Source organism: Chiloscyllium plagiosum, unplaced genomic scaffold, assembly GCF_037043375.1.
Source record: "Chiloscyllium plagiosum isolate Xiang-an unplaced genomic scaffold, Cpla_swu_hap1 HiC_scaffold_14, whole genome shotgun sequence".
Lineage (NCBI taxonomy): Eukaryota > Metazoa > Chordata > Chondrichthyes > Orectolobiformes > Hemiscylliidae > Chiloscyllium > Chiloscyllium plagiosum.
This window is the reverse complement of record NW_028270152.1, coordinates 13842460-13870115: the sequence shown is the minus strand read 5'-3', so window position 1 is coordinate 13870115 and position 27656 is coordinate 13842460. Positions and strand designations below refer to the sequence as shown.

At 41.4% G+C, this 27656-nt stretch overlaps 1 protein-coding gene across 2 annotated transcripts in view; it reads left to right on the top strand.

Annotated features, from left to right (window-relative positions):
- Positions 1–27656, top strand: part of hemk1 (HemK methyltransferase family member 1) — a 126794-nt gene that overhangs the window by 66378 nt on the left and 32760 nt on the right. For both annotated transcript variants that reach the window (XM_087994083.1, XM_087994082.1), the window contains 3 exons: positions 4006–4055; positions 16320–16425; positions 19316–19411. In XM_087994083.1, the coding sequence (XP_087850209.1) occupies positions 4006–4055; positions 16320–16425; positions 19316–19411 (252 nt within the window). The remainder of the gene's footprint in view (positions 1–4005; positions 4056–16319; positions 16426–19315; positions 19412–27656) is intronic.

The window sequence follows — 27656 nt, the reverse complement described above, 5'->3', positions numbered from 1 at the left end:
ACCTGCATGCTAGCTTTCACTGACTTATGAGCAAGTCCCTTTGGACATCAACACCTTCCAGTCTCAAACCATTTTAAAAATGTCCTGCATGTTCACTCCTCCGACCAAAGTGGATAACCTCACACTTATCCACCTAACTTTCCATCTGCTGTGCCCATGCCCATTCACTCAGCCTGTCTAAATCCCTTTGAAGCCTCTTTGCATTCTCCGAACAAATGTACATTCACAAAAAGTTTTGCATCATCTCCAAACTTGAAAAATTGTACTGGTCCCCAGATCCAAATCATTGATATTAGACTGTGAACAGCTGGGGCCCAAGAACTAATTGCTCCTTACCTCACTTGTCACAGCTTACCAAATGTGAAGGCCATCTTTTCCAAGGCCATACTCTTTGACATTTATTCTTCCTCTCTACATGTTAACTAATTCATAATCCATTCTAGTACATTACTTCCAATCCCATGCACTTTGATTTTGTTTACTGACCTGTGTGTGACTTTATCAAAAGCCTTCTGCAAATCCAAATGTAACACATCTACAACTAGTTTGTAATCAACTCTGCTAGTAACATTCTGAGAAAGTTTATCATATTTATCAAACATGATTTTCCCTGTCTAATCAGGCAATTATTTTCTGAGTATCCAGTCATCAATGTTTGAAATCATTTCTGATATTTTCTGTACTATGGACTACATCTCTAGTTCCTGGTTTCTCTCTTCCCCACTTTTTGAAACAAGAGATTACATTTGCCAAGAAAGCCCAACAGCATCTCTACTTCCTGCGCAGACTGAGGAAAGCCCACCTCCCACCACCCCCATCCTCACCATAGTTTCCTCAGTCAAAAGGCCCAAGTTCGTGTCTACCTGCTCCAAGAGTGAAGAATAATATCTCTGAACAGGCTGATTAGAAAATACCAACCCTGGAGCACATAAAAACAGAAACTGCTGGAACACAGCAAATGTAGGTGAGGGAGTAAGCAGATATTATAATACTGCATTCTGTAAGCAAACCTATTATCAGGCAAAGGACCTTACCAACTGAAGTAATGCCACTCACCGCAAACCTTGCTACTCACCACTTCCTGAAATAGTAAGGTAGAGGGGTGGATTGGGGCTCAGCGAGTGGAAAGGAGGCAAGACAGAGGAGCAGTAAGCAGGAGGGCAGTAAAAGATAGGAGATGGCAACAACATATCGAGAGATGCAGCAAGCTAAAGGCCGGAAATATCAAGTAGTTGGTAATTTGAAAGAGTAAGTCATTCAGCGTTAGGTTTTGAAAGTTAGTAAGAACATTTTGGGATAGTTAATACCACTCATCTCACCATATTGCTTCAATGGTTTTGTGAATTATTAAAGGGAGATTGATTCCAAAGATGATTGACACCTTGAAAATACAAGGCATTTCTAGAAAACTTGTGCAATGTTTTGGAATCCTAGCACAAATACTACCTTGCCTCACTTCACCTTGTGTATTATGAGACACAGTTTAAAAATAGTGAATCGTTTTATTGTTTAACAATTCATGGATGTTTAGTCTGAAGAAAACTGTAGGTTTAATAATTCTGCCAAAACTAGCTCAACAGGTATTCTCCCTCCTGAGATTCCAGATTCTCTTCATTGCCGTGACATCATTCACAATTCCCAGATGCAGTCACACTTTTCAATAATACGCCCTGTTGACTATTCACAAATGGCAGAAAACCACTCATGATCAACCAGCTTTGAGTTTGCAAGCCTCAGAAAAGTATATCCACTATTAGATGTGATTCAGCCATTGGAAGTCATTTATTAAATAATCTGGACTGAGTTATAGTTATACCAAACACTAATTTAAGATCCTCGGCTATCCTGACGGAGTGGTGTATTGTGTGCAACAATGTTTAGACCCTGATTTATGTAGGTGAAAGGAATTTGTAGATTGCACCTTCTTCAAAAGAATGGGTCACGGAGACAGCCAGACTTTGCTTCATCTTATATCAGAACCTTGGCTAATCAGAATCTACTTGGCTGGTTTGAGAATTAAGTTTGACCAGTAACTGTTCTTGCTGCATTTGCATGCCAATGATGGCCCAGTCAATTAGCACCCACTTCTAATGCTATATGAAATGATATCGTTTTTTTCAAGTCTGTTCACATTCTAATTTTGATGAGTGCTGTACCGATCGTAGCTAGGTCAGCCAGGTGGACTTTATGGAGCGTGAGTTCCCTGGTTGGGGCTATTAATCTAGGCACCCTGGCTGACAAATATAAAACAAGAGTATCAGTAGTTCTGCTCACTATGAGAACTGCCTCTGAGGGAACTGGATCAGTGACAAGGACTCTCCATGTGTAAATGAAGGGTGACTTGGTAACGGGATATTTCAAGTGCAAGACAGAAAATGGTTTAGCTACTAGTCTCCTTTGAACAATGTTTAAGTTCTGCACTTGTACTGTCTGGAGTGTCAAGCCTTGGAGTCAGAAGGCTACCATTATCATATCACATTATCAAATGGACATGTGCTGCACAACAGATTTTGCAACCTTACATTATCTTAATGGTGTACCTGCAATTTCAGTTTAATTGACAGCTCCTCTTGATCCTAGACTCTGTGTGAGACTATGAATTCCACTGTTTGTTATCATAAACATTAAGTACTTTCATGAAAGGCTTGACGTTACAAGGAATCATATAGCAAAAGGGATATAAATGTAGTGAATGTGTATTTTTGAATGAATGTTGTTTTCAAAATAAAATTTTGAAGTATTTAGACCTTAGAATCTCAGCATAGACCCTGAGGTCTGCTATCATGAATACATGGTAGTTGTAAGGGCAAAGAGTCGAGGGTGGGAGGGCATTGACTGGCATGAGTTGGAACTAGGTTGGCAAAGTGGCTATAAAGGACTATGGGGTGTAGAGAGGCATAGGTTGGCGTAGAGGATATGAGGGATTATAGAGGGTGGAGGGACCATTGGGAATGGATAGTATGGGTATGGGACTGGAGAGCTGTTTTATGTTTTATTGATCTTTTTTAAAAATCTTCAAGACAGTCTGGAACCCTGAGGCAGACCTTCAGTCCAGTTCTCCTCCATACATGTTTGGGAATCGCCTGGCCTGACTGACAGAGAATGGAGACACTTGGGAACTTACATGGCACTTGCTGCAGATCAGATTAGCAGAACCTGGAGCTGTTCAGATTCCACACTGCTGAACCAGAAGCCAGGCCTGTCTGTCTGACCTTCACCCTCCAGTACACAAGAGCCAATCTCTTTCAAAGTTCAAAACGGCCACTTTGCTGCTGTTTGATTGTATTTGTCAACGTGAAAAAAATCCCTCAGCTATTTTCCTCTCTATTCATAACAGTTTTAAAGAAAGCACTCATTACACTGAAAGAAGTTGCTTTTTTAATATGTTCCATCAATTCAAAACATCAACCTCCTTATTTCCTTCTATTTTGATTATCAAAATGAAACACAAGATTATTTTCTTGAGATATTGTTATAATTCAGCTGCTCATCAATCAAATAACTAAAATCAAGCTATAGTATAAGATGATAATGAGGTTAAAAATGTACCTTTTAAGTTTGATCTCATATTGGTCAATTTGAAATTGAGGAGGAGAAAGTGAGGACATTCCTAATGAAGAGCTTATGCTCAAAATGTCAACTCTCCTGCTCCTCGGATGCTTCCTGACCGGCTGTGCTTTTCCAGCACTGCACATTTTGACTCCAGTTTAAAATTGAATTGAGTAAATGTGGTCATTTATGTGCAGTGTTACGAAGTGGAGATAATTGGTGGCACGAACATATAGTTCAAAGTTGGAAGCTCGATTCAGAAATCAGATATGACACCAGGTGTGCAAAACAGTTTTTGTCAGGGAGGGGTTTTAGAAAGTCGGTAATTTGGGAAGAAAGTTTGGAAGGGAGACTGAGGATAATTGTTTTGGTCTAACGGATATTGGAGGAAATTTCTGCTCATTCTGGTACAATTCCAGAAATACTCCTAATGTTTTTTTCTGATTGCATTTTCAGGTTATGTGTTCAGCACAGACTTCAAGCATTGCAGCTCAATGTTATATTAGGTATGTAAAACTGAGAATACAGGAAGTTATTGTTATAGCTTTGTGTCTCTTCACTTGCGTTTTCAATCATGAAGAAAATACTCTTGTCCCTCATTTTCCATTAATGGCAAAGGTGAGATTGAGCTAGCTTCATTGGAACTCCAGAGGTAGCAGACTGAGCTTTGTAGCAGGATATACTCTTTTAACTTGAATAGATTATTAGGATGTGACAGAGTTTGTCTCGAGAGGCAGCTGCTGTTCACTATTAAAGGAGCAGCTATTGGTGATGCTAGGAGGAGACTGTTCTCTGGGCAGCATTGCTACTTTTGATGCTGGATGGGGTGCTAAAATGTACAGTTGAATTAAAAGATGGTTAAATAATGTTAAACTTGTATTTGGTTAGCCTACACTTGGTGTAGTGGGAGCTGTTCTAGTGTCCATATTGGAAAAAACATTGAGAAGCAGTGAAGAAGATGCAAAAAAAAGTGGTGTTGGATATAGTTGCTGAGAGATTTTAGTTTTTGGGAAAGACCTCAGGTTCTTTTGAGCAAAGTAAAGACAGAGCAGGCCTGGTAGAGCACTTGAAAAGGGCTTTGAAAAGGTAGATATAGAGAAGCTATTTCCACTTGTGGAAAAGGTCTGAATAGAGGCCTTAAAACAATATAGTCACTCATAAATTCAGTGAAGATTTCAGGAAGACCATCTTCACCCGAGCATGATTGGAATGTAGATCTAACACCCATGTGGAGCAGTTGAGGCAAAGAGTATAGATGGATTCATTGGGAAGCTCAATAACTACGTGAGAAAGAATGCAGTTAAAGGGTATGATTGGTTGGTCATTGAAGCCTTTTTAAATTTATTAATAACATTTCAATGAGGCCCTAAGCGTACCCTATGGCACTGCCATATTTTAGCTCCACAGTTAGACACATGAAGTCCTGAGTGGCAGTCTGCCTGCTCTTAGCACAGCACTGCAGAGTCAGCATAGCCTCGGAAACTGAGGGCTGTGGTCTAAAGTTCCCAGAGCACTGCTGTTGCGTGGGCATGTTTAATGTACCGTTCAGTTTCATGTTCATTCATTTTGGAAATTCCCAGCACAGGCCTTCCACAGATTCTTGCACCTTCGGACCATATGCTGTCAGTGGGTGCAGATGTTGCAAATAAATCAAGTGCATGCTTTTAGTGGCTTGGTCAGTATCAAGTTATTCTGTGTTGTAATAATAGATTGAGTTATAGGTTCTTAGAAACAACTCCCAGTGGCATTATCTTAAGGGGTTACTTTCATTTCTGGACTTTTTCAGTTCCTTTGCAATTTTTTCAATTATATATGTCAGGCTAGATCTGATCATATTTTGTTATTGTGGCTTTATTGGGTGCTAATTTCTTTTTGCATTAGTTGTTTACCACACTTAGTAAAACTTAAAGAGAGCTTGTACATGCATTTCAGGATGTGTCACAGCACTGTATAGCCAATTATGTACTCTTGAACTGTAATCACTGTAGGAGACATGGTAGCCAATTTTCACACAGTAAGTTGCCACTAACAAAAATAGGATCATTATCAGATGTTCTGTTTGTGTGATAATGATCATTTTGTAATTTGTTCTTAATACTGCTGTAATAAACCAAGTACTTAATAGGGCTCATGAAATTATGTTTATTGTTAAGGATGTTGTACCATGTGGTGATGCAGTACAATTGCATTCCATCCCAGTGTTGGGATTTCAATTTATTAATTATATACTCGGAACACAACAGTGTAAAATGGAGCGTGGTGGATAATGGGGAGGGAAGAGCTATGATTGAAGCTCAATCTAGGTAGGAAATCAGCAAAGACAACAAAAGACAACAAGGTGACTCCTCAGATACTGAAGCATCCCATATCTAAATGCAACGAGACTTGAACAATATCCAGATTTGAGCTGACAACCGACATTAACATTCACACCACACAAATACCAGAAAATGACCATCTTTAACAAGAGAGAATCTAATTCACACCTCTTTGCATTCATGGTATTACCACTATTAAATCAGAAACATCAGAACTAGGGGCAGGAATAGGCAACTCAGGACCTCGAGCCTGATCTGCTATTTAATACGTGGCTAATCTCATCTCAGTCCTAACTCCACTTTGCTACCCACTCACCAAAGGCCTTCAACCAAATGCTACTTAAAAATTTATCTACTCTTTAAATTTACTTCAAATCTCAGCATCCACTGCACTCTATCATAGTGAATTCCATCCTTGCATTTCCCATGACTAATCACATTCCTGGACAGTATGGGCAATTTAACATGGCCAATCACCTAACCCACACATCTTTGGACTGTGGGAGGAAGTACCCGGAGGAAACCCACGCAGACACAGGGGAGAATGTACAAGCTCCACACAGACAGTCGCCCGAGTGTGGAATCATACCCAAGTCCCTGGTGCTGTGAGGTAGCAGTGCTAACCACTGAGCTACCATGCTGCCCTATCCATATTCATTTGTAAATTTCTTATTTCTTCATTGCAACCTACTTTCTCACAATTTAGCAAATATTTGGCTGTAGTACTTTCTAGTCACGCATCCAAGTCATTCATATAGAAGGTAAATAGCTGGAGTCTGATGACCGAGTCCTGTGGCATTCCACTAGTTACATCTTGTAAACCAGAAAAACCCCATTTATCCCAAGACTCTGCTTTCATTTCATTGGCCATTTATTATCCAAGCTAATAAATTGCTCCAATGCCATATGATCTTCCCTTGTACATTAACCTTGTCAAAAGCTTTTGGAAGTCCAGATATCCTACATCCATAGGATCCCTAGTATCCACATTGCTTGTTATTAGATTAGATTAGATTACTTACAGTGTGGAAACAGGCCCTTCGGCCCAACAAGTCCATACCAACCCTTCGAAGAGCAAACCACCCAGACCCATTCCCCTACATTTACCCCTTCACCTAACATTACGGGCAATTTAGCATGGTCAATTCACCTAACGAACACATTTTTGGATTGTGGGAGGAAACTGGAGCACCCGGAGGAAACCCACGCAGACACGGGGAGAATGTGCAAACTCCACACAGATAATTGCCTGAGGCGGGAATTGAACCCGGGTCTCTGGCAGTGTGAGACCCGGATTCAAGGAACTTTAGCAAATTAGTCAATCATGATTTACCCTTCATAAAAGGGTGAATGCTGACTCTGATAGATTTTATTTTGACTTTCCAAATGTCATTTTATTACTTCCTTAATAGTGGATTTGAACAATTTCCCAATGCCACTTATCAACTTAACAGGCCTGTCATTTCCTACATTCTTCCACCCTCCCTTTTTAAATAAGGGTGTTATATTAGACATTTTCCAATCCAATGGAACCTTCCCTGCATCCAGGAAGTTTTGGAATATTATAACCAATAGATCCACTATTTCTGCTGCCACTTTCTTTAGGATGTAAGCCATCAGGCTATGGGAACCTTTTGGCCTTCAATCCCAATGGTTTACTCAGTACTTTTTCCCTAGTGATGAAGATTGTTCTGAGTTCCTCCTGTTCAATAATCTCTGTATTACTTGTGACTATTGGGATAGTAGTAGTTTCCTCCACTGAGAATCCTGAAGTAAAATATTGATTTAGTAACTCTGCCACTTCTGTGTTCCTCACTATTAGCTCCCCAGTCTCATCATCCCAGGGACCACCATTCACTTTAGCTATTCTATTCTCTTTAAATACAAGTCGAGGGTTTTGACGGGTTAGAGAATGGGAATCCTGCAGAGGGTAACTCACAAGAATCAACATTTCGTGCATGAGCCCTTCATCAGGAGGGCTTATGCCCGAAACGTCAGACATTCCTGATGATGGGCTTATGCCTGAAACATCGATTCTCCTGCTTCTTAGATGCTGCCTGACCTTTTCCAGCACTACACTCTCGACTCTGAGCTTCAGCATCTGCAGTCCTCACTTTCTCCTAGAGGGTAACTCACCACCTGATTCCAAGAATCTGTCTGGCATCTGCAAGGCACAAGTCAGTGGAATATTCTCCACTTGCCTGGATAAGTGCAGATTGAGCAACACTCGAAAAGCGAGACACCATCTAGGGCAAAGCAATCTGTTTGATTGGTAATACTTCTATAAACATTCGCTTCCTACACCACAGACACTTAGTAGCAGCGATGTGTACAATATACAAGACATTCTGCAGTAATTCACCAAGGCTTCTTAAAAAACACACTCCAAACCATGAATGCTACTATCTCGAAAGACATGAGCAGCAAATGCATGATAACACCACCTACGGGTTCTCCTGCTAGCTGCTCACCCTTCAGACTTCAAAATATATCACCATTCCTTCAGTGCTGTTGTGTCAAAATGCTGGGTCTCCCTCCCTAATGCTATTATGGGCCTACCTACAGCATACGGACAGCAGCAGTTCAAGAAGGCAGCACACCAACACCTTCTCAGGGGCAACTGGGGTTGGGTAATAAATGACATTACAGCCAGTAATGCCCATATCCCATGAACAGTTTAAAAAAGAGAGATGATTTTGAGAAACTGGCCAAACAGGGATTGCACAAGCTTGAAGATGAGTCAAACAGGAGTTATGAAGGCAACATGACAAAGTTACTGGACTATTTCTTAGATGATTACTCAAGCTCTAGAGAACATACATTGGCAGAGATAGGACTATAGGTTGTTTAATGTGCGTTAGTATGTATCTGTAGGTTGTTGCTCATGATTGAAACAAACTTTCTCTCAACAGTCTAACTGATAATTGTTTTCACAAAAGTTCATTTCATGTAATCTCATTAGATGTGGGAAAGGCTGACTAAGTAAGTATTTTTGACAGCATGTTGATAGTTTTAGTAATAGGTTTGTATGATAGCTACAAAGCTGTGGAAAAAAGTCTCAGAATTGTTACGTGTGCCATGTACAAATTGGCATGGGGTAAAAGAGAGAGATAATTGCATAGTTCCGAGATTGGTGGGGAGAAATTGGTTCCAGTTCACGGGCACCGGCACTAGTACTGGGGAAAAAGAGTGCTGTTCCACTAGAATGGATTTAATTTGAGCCCTTCCTGAAGAAGGGCCTGTGCCCGAAACGTCGAATCTCCTGTTCCCTGGATGCTGCCTGACCTGCTGTGCTGTTCCAGCAATAAAGTTTCAACATGGATTTAATTTGAACCATACTGGGACTAGTGTCTTAACGTATTATGTATCCAACATTGTAGCTAGAGCTTTATACAAATTTGTAGTTAGGAGAGTCTGATTGAAATGAAGTTTGAAACATCAAAAAGAAATGAGAGAGCATAAGACCATCAGACATAGGAGCAGAATTGGTCATTCAGCCCATCAAGGCTGCCCTGCCCTTCACTGACATCATGGCTGATCTATATGAGAGCTGAAGTGCCGAGTAGTGAAGAGATAAATGATAATTAAAGTACAACAGGAAGGGCAGAAATTATAATTGGAAGGGTACAATTGTAACTAGAACTAGAGTAAGTAATAATGGTAAAAAGTCAAAGCTTAAGACTCTATCTGAATGCTAACAGCATTTGTAATAAAACGGAGAGTCGATGGCTCAAGAAGAGATAAGATGATTTGATAACTATTACAGACATGATTGCAAGACAATGAGGACTGAGAACTCAGTAGTCAAGGTTTTTTGATGTTTTGAAAAAATAGGCAGAAAGAAGAGGAGGTGGAGTAGTATTATTAATAAAGGAAGGCATCACCGACAACTTTGGGCAACTACATATACACACTCATTCAGGAACGCATAGTTCCAAGCACTAACGTCCAAGCATACACTTTGTGTGACATCATGTGCAAATGTATTACTGTACTTGCTCAGGGAAGCATGTGATTTTAAACTGGGCTTCATTGGTGGGGAGAAGGGGGGGGCTTCCCAGCACAGGATGGGGAAGCCCCTGGAGTGGGAAGGGAAGAGGACGCAGAGCTGGGGTTAGTGGCCAAAGGAGACAAAGGAGCTGCTTTAAGGATCGAAAAGGAGAGAACAGAAGCTGGAGTTCTGGACCAAGAAGAGAGAGCAGGAATTGGGAGGCCTTTCTTCCTCGAGCTCCCTTCACGCTCTTCTCAGCTCCCTTCACTGCCTTTACCCATGGTTAATAACAGTAGTCAAGGAGAGTTTCCAAACTAGTGGTAGGCCAGAGGATTGGGAACCTGTAGCGGATGACTAAAAAGCAAATACAAAGGGTGAAAGTTGATATTGAAAGTTAATTAACAGGAAATATTAAAAACATGCAGCAAGAGCTTCAATGGTTATATAACAGAGAGTAGCTAATGTGAATGTGGGACCCTTGAAGGATGCAACTCAAGAACTGATAACAGGGAAAGGAGAAATGATACATAATTTCATTTAATATTTTTCAACCGTTTTCACAGTGGAGGATACTGTAAACATCCCAAAGATATCATGTAATTAAGGTGATAACAGGAGGAAAGGACTTGTTTGAAAGCCTCTGTCAAGATGGGCAAAGTATTTGGCAAACTAACTGGACTAAAGGCAGACAATTCATTCAGATCCGATGGCCTGCATCCAAGGATTTTAAGGGAAGTGGCTGTAGAAGTGGTGGGGGTATTGGTTGAAATATTTTTGAATTCGCTGGATTCCAACTGCTAATGTGACGACCATGTTCAAGAAGGAAGAAAGCATGAATCTATACGCCAGTTAGGCTAATATGTATCATTGGGAAAATGTTTATTAAGTGCATTGAGAAAGGTTTAATGCAATCAAACAGAGTTGACATGATTCCACAGAGTGGTAGGAAATCAAGCTTGACAAATTTGCTGGGGTTCTTTGAAGATAATATAAGCAGCATTGATAAAGGGGAACACGTGGATGTAATGTATTTGGATTTCTGGAAGGCATTTGAGAAGATGCCACATGTAAAGTTATTACACAAGATGAGAGTTCATGGTTTTGGGATAATGCAATATCATGGATTGAAGTTCTGTTAATGTACAGAAGGCAGGCAGTCAGGACTAATGGGTCTTTTTCATAGTGGAATGCCATAAGGATCAGTCGTAGGACATCAATTATTCACTATCTATATTAATGGCTTGGAGGAGGGATCAAAATGTGATGTACCTAAGTAACTGGGAGGCTACTTTATGATGAGGACTTAAGGAACCTACAAGAAGGTGAGTGAGCAAAAGCTGGGCAGGTGGAGTTTAATGTCAGACAGTATGAGGCCATGCATTTTGATAGGAAGAATGAAAAGGCAGAGTTTTAGTTAAATGGAGAGATTCTTCAAAAAAAGTGCATCACAGAGGGATGTGGGTATAATTGCTCATGAAACACCAAAAGTTGGCATGCAAGCTCAGCAAATGATTCAGACGGCATATGAAATTTTGTCCTTTATTGTCAGGGGTTTGGAGTTTAAAAATATTGACATCTTGTTACAACTGTACAGAGTGTAGGCTTTGCCACATCTGGAGTAATGTGCACAGTTTTGATTCCTATATTTAACAAAGGATTTACTGGCATTGGAAGTTGTTTGAAAGTGGTTGGGCTGATTCTGAGGTGATTGGGTTGGTTTATCGAGAAAAGCTAAACAGGTTTGGCCTTTATTCATTAAGTTTAGAGGAATCAAGGAAAGCATACAAGCCTCTGAGGGGACTTAAAAAGTAAATGTTGAAAAGTTGCTTTCAAACGTGTGGGAGTGTCAAATCAAGGAACATAGTTTCAGAATAAGGGGACATTCATTGAAAACTGAGATGCAAAGGAATTTCTTCTCTCAAAGAGTAGTAAATGCCTAGCATTTTGTATCCCTTAGCTTTGTGGATGTTAGATTACAGAAAATATTTAAAGTCAAAGTTGATTTTCAAAATATTGGCGACTTGAATGCTATGAGGAGCTGAAACACAATGACTGTTGAGGCCATCTGGGGTAGGTCAGCGATGATTGTATAGAATGGGAGTGGGAGGCAGGCTTGAAGGGATGAATGATCTACTCCTGTTTCAATTTTGTATATTCTAACATGAGAATTGATTCAGATTTTTGAGAGTATATCGGACCATGGATTCTATGTTACTTTGTTTGGCATGCGGAAATTATCTGGTTGTGGGTTGTTCTCGCAAGTCAATCTATGAGGCCACCAAAAATAGGAAGTGGCTTCCCAATGGAGAATTCAAGAGAACTTTGAGATTTAAATGAGGAACTCACTACCACACAGAGTTGTTGAGGCAATTAATATGGATATTTTTAAGAGAAAACTAGAGAAGTGCATGAGAAGTGATGGAGGAGCATGATGAATTTAGATAAACAGGAGTAGAAGGCACACGTGGATCATAAAGAATGGCATGAATCTGTTGGGCCGAACAATCTATTCCTTTGCTGTAAAAACTTTTTAATGTTAGCAGTGTGTCAGACGTTAGCACAGGAAAAATGATTTTTGTCAAACATATCCTTGAGTAAAATATATGGTTACTGTATTTTTATTATTAATTATAAATACAATTTGTAATGAGAGTTGGATTTTTAATGATACCAAAATAGACAGGTAAATGAGTTGTGAGGAGAATGTAAAGAATTTGCAAAGGAATATAGATATTAAGTGAGTGGACATTTAATTGACAGATGCCATGTAATGTGGGAAGTTGCAACATTTGACAAGAAGAATAGAGAAGCTGAACTGAGAGGGACTATAGAACGTTGACATGCAATGGTATCTGTGTTATTTTTTATGATTCATAAGAAAATATGATTTGGAGCTGCTGGACTGGGGTGGACAAAGTCAGAAGTCACACGGCACCAGGTTATAGTTCAGTAGGTTTATTTGAAATCACCTAATAAAGGAGCAGTTGAAACTTTATTGCTGGAACAGCACAGCAGGTCAGGCAGCATCCAGGGAACAGGAGGTTCCCTGGTCCTCACCTACCTACCCCACTGGTCCTCACCTACCACCCCACCAATCTCCATGTACAGCGCATCATCCGCCGCCACTTCCGCCACCTCCAAACAGACCCCAGCACCAAGGATATATTTCCCTCCCCTCCCCTATCAGCTTTCCGTAGAGACCACTCCCTCCGCGACTCCCTTGTCAGATCCACACCCCCCACCGACCCAACCACCACTCCCGGCACCTTCCCTTGCAACCGCAGGAGGTGCAACACTTGCGCCCACACCTCCCCCCTCACTTCTCTCCAAGGCCCCAAGGGAAACTTCCATATCCGCCACAGATTCACCTGCACCTCCACCCACATCATCTACTGCATCCGCTGCAGCCGGTGTGGCCTCCTCTATATTGGGGAGACAGGCCGCCTACTTGCGGAGCGATTCAGAGAGCACCTCTGGGCCACCCGGACGAACCAACCCAACCAACCTGTGGCACAGCATTTCAACTCCCCCTCCCACTCCACCGAGGATATGCAGGTCATTGGACTCATCCACCGCCAAACCACAACAACCCGACGGTCGGAGGAGGAGCGTCTTATCTTCCGACTGGGAACCCTCCAACCGCAGGGGATGAACTTGGACTTCACCAGTTTCTTCATCCCCCCTCCCCCCACCTTGTCTCAGCCGGATCCCTCCAGCCCGGCACCGCCTTCCTGACCTGCAGTCTTCTTCTTGACCTCTCCGCCTCCATCCTACTCCGACCTATCACCCTCACCTTGACCTCTTTCCACCTATCACATTTCCAACTCCCCTCCTCCAAGTCCCTCCTCCCTACCTTTTATCTTCTCCTGCTGAACACTCTCTGCTCATTCCTGAAGAAGGGCCTGTGCCCGAAACGTCTGAACCTCCTGTTCCCTGGATGCTGCCTGACCTGCTGTGCTGTTCCAGCAATAAAGTTTCAACTTTGATCTCCAGCATCTGCAGACCTCACTTTCTCCCCTAATAAAGGAGCAGCACTGCAAAAGCTTGTGATTTCAACCTTTCACTCCAGGATTTAACTGCTTGCAAAGCAAGTATATCCCTCACTAATTAAAGAGATCAAAACTGTATACTGACTTACTGAAGTCCTGTACATTGATAGGAAGAACTCTCGACTTATTTAACTTGGTGTCCCTTGCCATGAAGGCCAACATTGCACCTGACTTCCCAATTATTTGCTATAGTTGCATGCTTTTTTTTTGTAGAAAAAGTCAGAAGTCACGAGATACCAGATTATAGTCCAACTGGTTTATTTGAAATTACCTAATGAAGGAGCAGCGCTGCAAAAGCTTATGATTTCAAAAAAAAGCATGGAACTATTGCAAATAATTAGGAAGTCAGGTGCAATGTTGGCCTTCATGGCAGGGACATGAGGTTAAATAATTCTAGAGTTCTTCCTATCAATGTACAGGACTTCAGTAAGTCTGTATACAGTTTTGATTTCTTTAATTAAAGAGGGATATACCTTCTTTGTAAGTAGTTCAATCCTGGAGTGAAAGGTTGAGAAAAAGTTGAGAAAGCTGGCCATTGGAGTTCAGAAGAATGAAGGATGATAACATTGAAACATACAAGATTCTGAGGGGCTCAGTAGGATCAAAATTGAGAGGATGTTTCCCCTCATAAGGCAATCTAGACCGAGCTAACACAGTTTAAAAATAAAGAATCTCCCATTTAAGACTAAGATTAGGAGAAATTTCTTCTTTTAGAGGGCTCTTAATGTTTGGAATTCTCTTTGTCCTTGGGCAGTGGAAGATAGAATATATTTGAGGCTGAGTTAGACACATTTTTGATCTGTGAGAAATGAGGGACAGGCAGGAAAGTGAAGTTAATGCTGCAATCAGATCAGCCATAATCGTGTGAAATGGCAGAGCACACTTGAGGAGCCAAATGGCCTGCTGCCTGAAGGGCTGCAAAGTGAGGCATGCAAGTTAAAATTACATGGGCTTGGGTACTGTGAAGTTACATGAAGTGCACATTGTCTAACCAAGCAAGCATATAGTCAGACATCAACCCTGCTCTGGCCCCACCCTAACATATACTCCTGCTTAGTGAAGTTTAGTCAAGATTTTAATGAGTTCCAAATAGGAAGATTGACAAGTAGGGAGATTTAGGAAGACTGTTCTAGAGCTTAGGCAGTTACCACTGATGGCAAAGTGGTAATAGATGCAGATTTCCCAAAGTATAGTGGGATTGGAAGAGTTCCAGAGTTAGGAGGGGCAAAAGTAGCTTGAGACTTGCTAGACAAGGAGCCAGTGTTCATGTGCTCAGTGGTGGCAGAAGATCAGGGCTTTGTCTGAGGTGAGGTATGGCATGTGGTCTTTGGGTTAGCTCAAGGAGGATGAAATATTCAGAATTGCTTTGGAGTAGTTCATTCTAGACATAATAGAAGCACGATTGAAGGTTTCAATATTGGTTGAGTTGAGACAGAGAACAGATAATAATAAAGTGGAAGTGGAAAGAAGCAGTCTTGGTGATAAATCAAATATGAGATTGGAAGCTAATCACAGTTGCCAAAGATCTGCGAGCAATTTGTTTCAGCCTGTGTCAATGTCAGATATTATCCAAAAGGACATTTTTATCCCCTGTCAGACTTTGCAACTCCAGTAGCTAAAGATTGCCTTATTTTCCCACTCAGTGACTAAGATAATTAAGTTGCCATAGTTCTAGAGGACTACTTTGTCATCAGAGAGAGATGACTGGTGGTGGTTTAACCTGAGAGTTCCAACACTTCACACAACAGAAGAAGTTGAGAAGGAGAGTTCCTCATGGTAACCTCAGCTGATGCAGGAATTGAAGCTATGCTGGTATTGTAAACGAGCCATGAAGCTAACTGAACTAACCTATCTCTAAGGTTATTGACAAACTGATTGGAAGCATATTGCATTTATACACAGTCCCTGAACTACAAAAACCATGGACTGTATCAAGCTCTTTGCTGCATTTCAAGATGTTAGAAAAAGAAGTGTTATATCAGCCAGTTCTCAAATACATTGCTGGATGAGACACAGCTGCAAAATGGTGCTTCCCTGAAAATTAATCAGGCAGTGAGCAAGAGAGAATCCTTATCATTAAATTGTGCCTTTCTAAAAACAAATCAACGATTCCACCTAACTGACAACTTCAATTTTACTTTAAATATACATTCTCCTGGGTGCGTACCAACTAAAATATTGTTTACCATTTTACTTTTTTCCCCTTCAATCTTGTGAATGAAATGGGATGGATTTGGCTGCAATTCAGTTGAAGGATGAATGGCTTCTTAATGCAGTTTATTCAAATCTTTGTACTGGTTGGAAGGCCAAAACAACAACTTGAAAAGATTTCTGTGCTTTTCTAAAATTCTTTGATTAATAGAAGCTTGTTTCATTGTCAAACCTGTCCTGACCAGAATTTCTATCACACAGATTCCCAGAAGCTGGCACGGATCTGTGGATCAGTGGATGTTATTGTCAGTAACCCTCCATACGTGTTTCATGAAGATATGTCTGGGCTAATCCCTGACATTCTCAGGTAAATTGAACAAAACATATTCTCCATACTACCTCTACACCCCGTTGAAGCACCATTCTTTTCATGCCATGGAATGAGGATCAGAATTGTTTCTTCTTTTTCTCTCAAAATCTAGGAGAAAGTGAGGACTGCAGATGCTGCAGATCACAGTTAAAGAGTGTAGTGCTGGAAAAATGCAGCGGTCAGGCAGCGTCCGAGGAGCAGGAGAATCGTTCAAGCATAAGCTTTTCCAGCACCACACTCTTTGACTCCTCTCAAAATCTATCTGGGTTCCAATTCAGTCCAATATACTACAATAAAAGCTTCTTTCCCAATTGGATGATGTTTGCTTAATTCCATCTAATTAGGTACATTTAGAACAAACTGACATCTACAGGCAGCACAGTTTTGCATTGGTTTTGCAGTGCTGCCTCACAGTGCCAGGGACTCAGGTTCACTTCCAACATTGGGTGACTTTCTGTGTGTCTGACTGTATTGTCAGGTGCTCTGATTTCCTCCCACAGTCAAAAGATGTGGATTTGCCATGCGAAATGCGGGGTTACGGGGATAGGGGTGGACGGGATGTTCTTTAGAGATTCGGTGCAGACTCAATGGGCCGCTATCTATACTATAGGGATTCTATAATTGATGAGCTAATGTCTAATTATATAAGACATTCTATAATAATAGACCCTTGTGTGGGAGGGTAACGGTTGATATGTATGTAGGAACATATAGAATTGGAGCAGAAGTAGGTCATTTGCCCACTCAGGCCTGCTTTGCTATTCAATGAGATCATGGGCTGATCTATTAGTGATTTGAATTCTCAATTGTTGTGGTAACATACACATTGTAGGTTGAAGCTTTGGATAGTGAGAGTAATGGATGCAGTGTAATTTCCATCACATGGCTGACCAGAAATCTTACTGCCTGCAATTGATATGTGCTGGGAGGATTTGCAGATTGTTACTCAATCTGTTTGGCCACATTGTCATTTCCTTGACCATCAAGTCTTAGAATGGAACCTAAACCCAGAGCTTCTGGTCTACAGACAGAGATGCTACCCACTGCACTGCAAGATCTGCAGGCAGGATGTTACCCATATGTAAATGTTATTTGATGATGATGTTATGTGATGATGATGTTGTGTACTCAGAAAATAAACAGAAGCCTGACATCTCAAAATTGAGAGAGGTGAGTAATTGTTACCTCCCCAGAGTTGCTTGTGTTCATCTTCTTTGTGGATGCTGAGCTTCTTGAGGCCAATGAATAGATTATTCTGTGTATTGGCCTGATCAGGTGTAGCCTAGAACTTTATGAAAAGCTAGGGAAGTGATTGCTGGGCCCCTTGCTGAAATTTTTGTATCATTGATAGCTGCAGAAAGAGGTGCCAGAAGACTGGAGGTTGACTAACGTGGTGCCATTGTTTAAGAAAGGTGGTAAGGAAAAGCCAGGGAACTATAGACCAGTGAGTCTGACACCAGTGGTGGGTAAGTTGTTGGAGGGGATTCTGAGGGACAGGATTTGCTTGTATTTGGAAAGGTAAAGACTGATTAAGGATAGTCAGCATGGCTTTGTGCGTGGGAAATCATGTTTCACTAACTTGATTGAGTTAGTTGAAGAAGTGACGAAGAGGATTGATGAAGGCAGAACAGTGGACGTTGTCTATGTGGACTTCGGTCAGGTGTTTGGCAAGGTTCCACATGGTAGACTGGTTAGCAAGGTTAGATCACATGGAATACAGGAAACTAGCTTTTTGGATACAAAATTGACTCGAAGGTAGGAGACAGAGGATGGTGGTGGAGGATTGCTTTTTGGACTGGAGGCATGTGGTGTAAGGATCAGTGCTGGGTCCACTGCTTTTTGTCATTTATATGAATAATTTGGATGTGAATTTAGGAAATGTGGTTAGTAAGTTTCCAGATCACACCAAAATTGGAGGTGTAGTGTGCAGCGAAGAAGGTTTCCTCAGAATACAACAGGACCCTGATCAGATAGGCAAATGGGCAGAGGAGTGACAGATGAAGTTCAATTTAGATAAATCTAAAGTGCTTCATTTTGGAAAGGCAAATCAGGGAAGGACTTATACATTTAATGGTAAGGTCCTAGGAGTGTTGCTGAACAAAGAGATCTTGGGGTGCAGGTTCATAGTTTCTTGAAATCAAAGTCACGAATAGACATGGTATAGGAGTTGGGTGGTCATGTTGCGGCTGTACAGGACATTGGTTAGGCCACTTTTGGAATACTGCGTTCAACTCTGGTCTGCCTGATATAAGAAAAATATTGTGAAACCTGAAAGCATTCAGAAAAGAAGTACAAGTTTGTTGCCGGGATTGGAGGATTTGAGCTATAGGGAGAGCCTGGATAGGCTGGGGCTGTTTTCCCTGGGGTGTTGGAGGCTGAGGGGTGACCTTACAGAAGTTTATGGATAGAGTGAATAGTCAAGGTCTTTTTTCCCCAGGGTGAGGGAGTTCAGAACTAGAGGCACAGGTTTAAGGTAAGAGGGGAAAAAAGGGACCTAATGGGCAACTTTTTCACACAGAGGGTGGTACGGGTATGGAGTGAACTGCCAGAGGATGAGGTGGAGGCTGATACAATTGCAACATTTAAGAGGCATTTGGATGGTTAGATGAATAGGAAGAATATTGGGGGATGTGGGCCAAATGCTGGCAAATGGGAAGAGATTAATGTAGAATATCTGGTCAGTATGAACAAGTTGGACCAAAGAATCTGCTTCCGCGCTGTACATTTCTGTGACTCTAACCAAGAAATTGCTGAGAGCACCAGGCACTTAAGAAAGTTAGTGAGAAAATTAGCATGATGTTGTTCACAGTAAGAAGAGAGTCAATGAAATTATAAGGGGAATATCCAGGAGTTTGTTAAAGCAGCTTCTTTACCTGAATACTTGCAGGTATGAAGACTATGATGCCTTAGATGGTGGTGCAGATGGATTGAAAGTCATCAGGGCTATACTGCAGCTTGCGCCTACTGTTCTTAAGGATCATGGGTAAGTGTGGATTATTATCATTTTACATTTTAGTATGAATTTAGGAACATACGACTGACACTTATTTCAATGTTAATTTAATGAAATGACCAACTTGGCACAACATGTACACGATTTACTCACCATGGTTAAATGGCCACCTGCTTCCCCGTGTTAATTATAGTTAACTATAAGCAGGTGGAGGGCATTGATCAGGGTGTCACTTGAGATACTTACACACACTGTGGCACATTTGAGTTCAGAGGGATGTACTCATAACATTTCATTTTGTGAATAAATCCAAATTGAGGCAAAACTGAGTCCAGTTTGATTCATCCCTAACTGGCTATCAGCAGTATAACTCCCTGCAACCTCTGGCAGCGAGCAAGACATAGACTGCAGTACCATTGGGAACACAGCCATCTCCAAATTGCGTCATCACTAGTGCAGTTTGGATGTGTATCTCTGATATTGATCTGGCAACAGTGAAAGGGTGGCATATGACTTGGAGGTGACATGTTCCTATGACCTTAATCCAGAGTATTACAAAAGAATCATTATTTTCATATCCTAATCTCATTCTACAACTTTTTAGAGATTAAAAAGTATAATTATAAGGATCATAAAACGTCCTTACTGAGAAAAGCTATCTAACATCTGAAAGTTTGTTCAGTGTAGATACATTAAGATGCATGCAGTCATCAGGCTCATTAAATACACCAATTGACATTTTGAACAACACGTTTTGACAAATGAAAAGAACTTCTTCAATTTAGAGTCATAGAGGTGTACAGCATGGAAACAGACGCTTCGATCCAACCCGTCCATGCCGACCAGGTATCCTAACCCAATCTAGTCCCACCTGCCAGCACCCGGCCCATATCCCTCCAAACCCTTCCTATTCATCTACCCATCCAAATGCCTCTTAAATGTTGCAATTGTATCAGCCTCCACCACATCCTCAGGCAGTTCATTCCATACCCGTACCACCATCTGTGTGAAAAGGTTGCTCCTTAGGTCTCTTTTATATCTTTCCCCTCTCACCCTAAACCTATGCCCTCTAGTTCTGGACTCCCCAACCCCAGAGAAAAGATTTTGCCTATTTACCCAATCCATGCTCCTTATAATTTTGTAAACCTATATAAGGTCACCCCTCAGCCTCTGACACTCCAGGGAAAACAGCCCCAGCCTGTTTAGCCTCTCCCTGTAGCTCAAGTCCTCCAACCCTGGCAACATCCTTGTAAATCTTTTCTGAACCCTTTCAAGTTTCGCAACATCTTTCTGATAGAAAGGAGACCAGAATTGCACGCAATATTCCAACAGTGGCCTAACCAATGTCCTGTACAGCCGCAACATGACCTCCCAACTCCTGTACTCAATACTCTGACCAATAAAAGAAAGCATATCAAACGCCTTCTTCACTATCCTATATACCTGCGACTCCATTTTCAAGGAGCTATGGACCTGCACTCCAAGGTCTCTTTGTTCAGCAACATTCCTTGCTGCATGCTGCTCAGCTTTGAGATCCTGGGAGACAGTAGTAAATGCTACAATTGCACATAAACTGAAATTTGCTTGTAATAGGGCTGGAGTTGACTTTGGGCAGTTGCTCAAACCTTCCTACCCAACACCTGCATCTGAACAGAGGGCCATGGGCAACAATCAGAGTCCATAAAATGTATAGAACAATACTTTCTTTATCCCATTATGGGATTTCCCTGTAACAGCTATTAACCTCAGAAAAATCTAATTGTAATCTTTTGAAATTCACAGAATGTTTCATGTGTAAAGATCTGTACCCAGCATCTTATGCTAATCTCATATAGCCTTGCATTGACTTTATCGCACAGATACACACCACAATGCTATTGTTAATGCTCTATGCAAATTTCCCCTTGAACGAGTTGAGATACTATTTGCTTTGGCCACTCACTGTGGTAGTGATTTTCACATGCTCACCACACTTTGAGTTTATTTTATCATCACTAATAAAATGTATACAAAAAGTGCTGGAAATAGGCAGCAGGTCGGACAGCATCTGTGGAATTAAAAAATATTTTGGATCAATAAATTGTTCATCAGTACCTATCTTTCCTTCCATTTTGTTGTGTCCAATATTTGGAGCTCTTGCTTTTCACCTATATGTTGGCCTACTGTCTGATCTGTCTTTGTCACAGCAAAGCACCAGGTTTCTATTCAGCCTATCTGATTAGCAGCAGGAATCAGATCAGGAAATGAGCAAGGATTGTGCAAGGATTTCTGACCTAAACCTTCTTTAATATTAAAATGACAGACTTTGTTCGGCAACAAAATTGTATGATTGAATTGGCTTATGTTGTTGATTGGCTCAGAAATTAATGGAATGCATTAGGTTTTCTCTCATTATTTGATCAGTGCCAGAGGACTGTTCCTGTAGCAGATGTTTTTTCTTCTCTTACTGGGAAGTGTAGATAACAATCCAGATAAGCTCAGACTGTACAGCACGTTCCTGTCAGCACGACCAAGCTCAACGTAAATAGAATTGATCTACGTGGGTAGAATGTACAAGGCCTTTTTAGAAACAGATTCACTCAGTTCTCGTTAATCATTTGGGAGGCTGCACTGCCAAAAATATAACTGTTCATTTTTATTACAGAGACTTTTACAGAGAAAACGTTTTTTTTTCCCATCCCCTTACTAATTATGAGCATGATGATACATTATATAGCTACAGGAGGCACTTTATGTGTGGAGAGGAAGTACTTTTGAACAATAGCCTTTTATCTTGCCAAATATATTGACAAATATTCAGGTGTGGGAAAAACCAGGATTGAGAAGCAATAATATGAGAAACTGAAACATTTGTATTTGAATAGCTTCTTTTACAATATCAGGGCAGAGGTTGCAATTACTAGTGTATATTTTTCCAAGATATATATACACAGAAGGATTCACAGATAATAATGTGATGATGAACTGGGAGGAAATATCAGCGCATTGAACATATTAAGAGCTTCAGACATGGCTTACATCAAAAGCAACTACAAAAGTATTTAATTGACACTAATGTGCTTTAGGGTGTCCTGCAGCCATGAAAGGGATTATGTAAATACAAGCCTTTCGTTCTTTAAATCAGTTTTTCTCTGTTGGTCTAACAGTCAGACTGTCAGTCATTTTCTCTTTTTTAGTTAATGTTTACTGCTTCCCAATTCATTTATCCCTGCTTAAGTAACTTTGCATCAAGGGTAACAATCTAAACCAAGATTTTCACTTAACCACACTACTTTAAGGTCACTACCAGCATCTCATTTTCCGCCTGGGCAGCCTACAGCCCCAGAGGACTCAACATTGACTTCCTCAATTTCAAATAACCCTCCCACCCATCCCTTGGCTCCCTTTCCAACTCCCGCCTCCTCTTTTCCATCTCTCGAACTGATCCCTCCTTCTAGCTATCAACCAGATTCATTCCTCCTATCAACCTACAAGGTCGTATACCTACCACCTGGATTCACCTATCACCACTTCACCACTCTGCTCCTCTCCCACTCATAACCCTTACCTCCCTTCTCTTTATCTGCAGCTCACCCTACCCCACCCCCAGTCCTGAAGAAAGGTTATACCCAAAATGTCAGACCTCTCCACCTCCTGAAGTTGCCTGTCTTGCTGTGTTCTTCCAGCCTCCTGCTTGTCCACTACTCCACTTGGACATAAGTCCAAGTTTCTCTGCATAATTGCTGGTTTGAGGCCTGAAGCATCAGTAAGAGAAAGCCGGTAGGGTTCATTGAGTAGTACCCAGCGGCAAGGCACGTGACCTAATTTTCCACTGAGGCCCATTTTGACATGTCTACAGCCATTGTGCTGTGATCAGCATGGACTGGGAGTCAACTCCTATGTTAGTATCATGCTTTAGAATGGAAAAAGCTCTGGACAGCCAACTGTATTGTTGTGCACTAAAATGTAGCAACTAATATAAATATAGTTACTTGAAAGTGTATTTTTCCAAATTATGTTGTGGCTTCTCCCAGCCACCTGTTAAAATGCATGTTTCAAATCATATACCATGGTATCTCATCTCACTCCTTATGCCGCAAAGCTGTGATGTGTTGTTTAAGTTGGGGATCAACCATAATGTCTAACTAAAAGGCTAGAATGTTACCATTTAGTCAACCAACTGTTCAGCGCAGTGGAATTACTCAACTGGGTGAACATGTTTCAGCATCACATGAGGCTGCTTTTTTAATACTTCTACACTTCTTTCAGCATTTGTTACGAATGGAGTAGGAAAGATTATATGTTTCCCTGAGACAACAGAATTAAAATGTGCTAACCATCTCATTGTTTTCTTTGTGAGCTTGCTGTATGCAAATTGATGACCACATTTCCTTGCATCAGAAGAAATAACCTCCTCATATGCTGCTTGATTCTATCTAAAACAACTTGCCAATTTGCTCTTACCTCTCCTTTGTTACTAGAGTAACAAAGTCAGAATCTACTTCCATACAATAATTGTTCATGTGTCCTGTGTTTTTAAGAGGATTCTTAAAATCTATTTTGAAAAATTGTGACAATAGAGAATCAAGGCTGTTTTACTGTATGACTGCTAAGAGTTTCTAGTGGCAAATAGTGATGTTAATTTATCTTTCCATTGGGTGGCGCTGGAGATTACTACAGGGACAGAGTTATAGGCAGCCGGAGTTCTTTTTAATAGTAGTTTTATTTTGCTAGGAATAAAATAGAAAGGAAATCTGAATCCTAAATTAAGAAGCTGGAAATAGATCACATGGAGAAAAGAAACATCCCCAGGAGACTGAGGGATAGAGGGTGAATAATTGACATTGAAATGCTCAGTTTTACAGGTGTATCATAGAGTCAGAGATGTATAGCTCAGAAACAGACTCTTCGATCCAACTTGACCATGATGACCAGATATCCTAGTCCCATTTCCCAGTACTTGGCCCATCTCCTTCTAAACCCTTCCTATTCATATGCCCATCTAGATGCCTTTTAAATGTTATAATTGTACCAGCCTCCACCACTTCCCTGGCAGCTCATTCCATACACACACCACCCTTTGCTTGAAAATGTTGCCCCTTAGGTCCTCTTTAAATTTTTCCCTTCTCACCTTAAACCTATGTCCTATAGTTCTGGACTCCCCCACCCCAGGCAATGTTTATTTATCCATGTCCCTCATGATATCATTACATTTGCCTTCCTATCTACTGACTTGACCTGCAAGTTTACCTTCAGAAAATCCTGGACGAGAACTCCCAAGTATCTTTGCACTTCAAACTTCTGAAGTTTCTCCCCATTTAGAAAATAATCCATGCCTGTATTCCTTCTACCAAACTGCATAACCTCACACTTTCCCACATTGTGCTCCATCTGCCACTTCTTTGCCCATTCTCCTAACCTATCCAAATCCTTCTGCAGCCTCCCTGCCTCCTCAATGTTACCTGTCCCTCTGCCTATCTATGTATTGTCTGCAAACTTAGTCGAATGCCCTTGGTTCCTTTATCTTGATCATTATTATATAAAGTGAAAAGTTGTGGTCCCAATACTGAGCTTTGCGGAACACCAGCTGCCATCCTGAGAAAGACCCTTTTATCTCCAGTCCCTGCTTTTTGCCAGACAGCCAAGCTTCTATCATGCTAGCAGCTTGCCTTTAACACCATGGGCCCTTATCTTACTCAGTAGCCTCCTGTGCAGCACCTTGTCAAAAGCCTTCTGGAAGTCCAGGTAGATAACATCCATTGGCTCTCCTTGGTATAACCTGCTCATTACGTCCTCAAAGAATTCTAGCAGGTTTATCAGGCATGATATCCCTTGCTGAAACCATGCTGACTTTGCCCTATTTCACCATACACTTTCAAGTATTCAGAAATCTCATCCTTCACAATGGGTTCCAGGATCTTACCCATGACCGAGGTCAGGTTGATCAGTCTGTAATTTTCTGCAATTATTGCCCTACAGCCTCACTTAAAAAAAAGCTATCCAATTCTTCCCGTTGTGGGGGCGGCACGGTGGCTCAGTGGTTAGCACTGCTGCCTCACAGTGCCAGTGTCCCCGGTTCGAGTCCAGCCTGTGTGGAGTTTGCACATTCTCCCTGTGTCTGCCTGGGTTTCCTCCGGATGATCCGGTTTCCTCCCACACTCCAAAGATGTGCAGGTCAGGTGAATTGGCCATGCTAAATTGCTCATAGTGTTAGGTGCATTAGTCAAAGGGAAATGGGTCTAGGTGGGTTACTCTTCAGAGGGTCGGTGTGAACTGGTTGGCCTGAAGGGCCTGTTTCCATACTGTAGGGAATCTAATGATTTTGTAAACCTCTATAAAGTCATCCCTCAGCCTCCGAGGCTCCAGGGAAAACGGCCCCAGCCTATTCAGCCTCTCCCTCTAGCTCAAACCTTCCAACACTGGCCAGCTGGAACACGTCTGTCACCAGAGGCACAAGATTTGCAGAGCCCAATGTAGCTGAGAACTCAAGCTGTTATCCAGCCAGTAAGCGAGTTCCACACAGCAGCTGAAATGTGCCTGTGCTTCCCAGGGCTAGGGAGCATTACTGATCTGTAATTCAAACAATAGGGACCCTCTCCAAACACCTCCCTACCCCTGATAATGGACCCAGAGTCACCACATATTCAATAATTTTAAGTAGGGGAATTTCCTGTCAGTTTACCTAAGATCCCATGTTCCATCCTCCTTTCCCTGGAATTCCTTTTGTGCTGTATTTGCAAGACAGCTAGGAGTGATACCCCACCAAGTAACTTCCACTTCTGGTCACTAGCCTCCAGTTCAGCCAAAATGAAAATCAAGTGATTGCTCCTAACACAGTGCAAGTTGAAGATCTGCATTTGATCCAAAGTTAGGGTTCCAACCTGGAATGGGAAATCCTGTTTGGTATCGATTTCAGATCATTTTCATGCATACCACACAGTTGCCTTAGACAGATGTTAGGACTTGTGCACGTGTTATTAAGGGGCCCCTCAGCTGTTGTATGATCCCTCGACAACATGGATCATGGCTGGGTATGTCATTGTTAGGGGGGGATACCAGCTGCCGCCCAACAATGAGTAGTTTGTTTACACAACGTACTGTGGACGCTGGAGGAACAGGCTCCACCATTGTCTTGCTACCCTGTGCTAGTCAGCAGGCATGCCTCCTCCCAACCATTCTCCATCCTCTTCCATCCCTACCATGCACCTTAACCTGAGCTGATGACGTCTGATATGCTTCCATTGTGTGTTTAGCTACAATTTATTTCAGCTTTCCTTTAATTAGGGTGTGGTCCCTTTTTTTATCTCTTTGTAATTTGCTGTTTCTTTGATTTATAAGCTACCCTTAACCTGTACTACTCTGTTTCATCTTTTTTTACATTGAACCTAAACGTCATGTGGCCACAGTTTTTGCCAAATCATGTGCATTGGGGTTGACCTGTTTGCTCTTTTGCATGATCCAGAGCCAGATCAAATGGGCTAGTCCAGTGTTGAAACAGAGAAATACATGCATTTTTGAGTGGAAAGGTATTCCACAACTTGTACTATGCTTCAAATATATTCCTATCCTAAACCTCTTTCATATAAAGGCAAAGTAATGCAGCTTCTAGAAATTGGAAGTAAACGCAGGCAGTGATGGAAAGTCAAGCAAGTCAAACATTATCTGCATGTAAAAGAAAAACATTGATTGATTTCATGCAGCTCAAAATCAGTTCTGGAAATAGTCAAACTTTTTAACTTCCTCTACACCTTCTGAGTGTTTTAACATTTTCTGTTTTTCTTTCTTCTTTGGTCAGAACTCATACAAACTCTCATTTGGCTTCAGACTTTATCCTGAATTTTCTTTTTGGTCTGTAATATACTTCAACTAATATGAGCTATTTCCTTGTGCCTGACTCCTGAGGAAACTGATGTTTAAATTCTAAACCCAGTGTTCAAGATGATGGGCAGATCTAGTGGATAGAGCCCCTGCCTCTATGTCATAAGCTCTCGGTTCAAATCCCGGTTAGGGGCTTGGATATTATGAGGTGCCACCGAGTTTGTTTTAGTAGAGGGGCAAGTAATTAGGGAGGACGCCCAGCTCACACATAATCACGAGTTCACCCTGTAATAGAGAGGATAGAAAGCCAAAACATTTAGCAGATCACCCATCATATGAAAATAAATAATTGGTCCTTAAAATAATAAGGTTGGGTTGGGCAAATGGGTGCGAGCAGGAGGCCCATTTTTTTCCAAAGCGTCAAAATTAGCAGGAAGGACATGGGGAATGATATCATTGGAGGGTACCATTTGCTCCT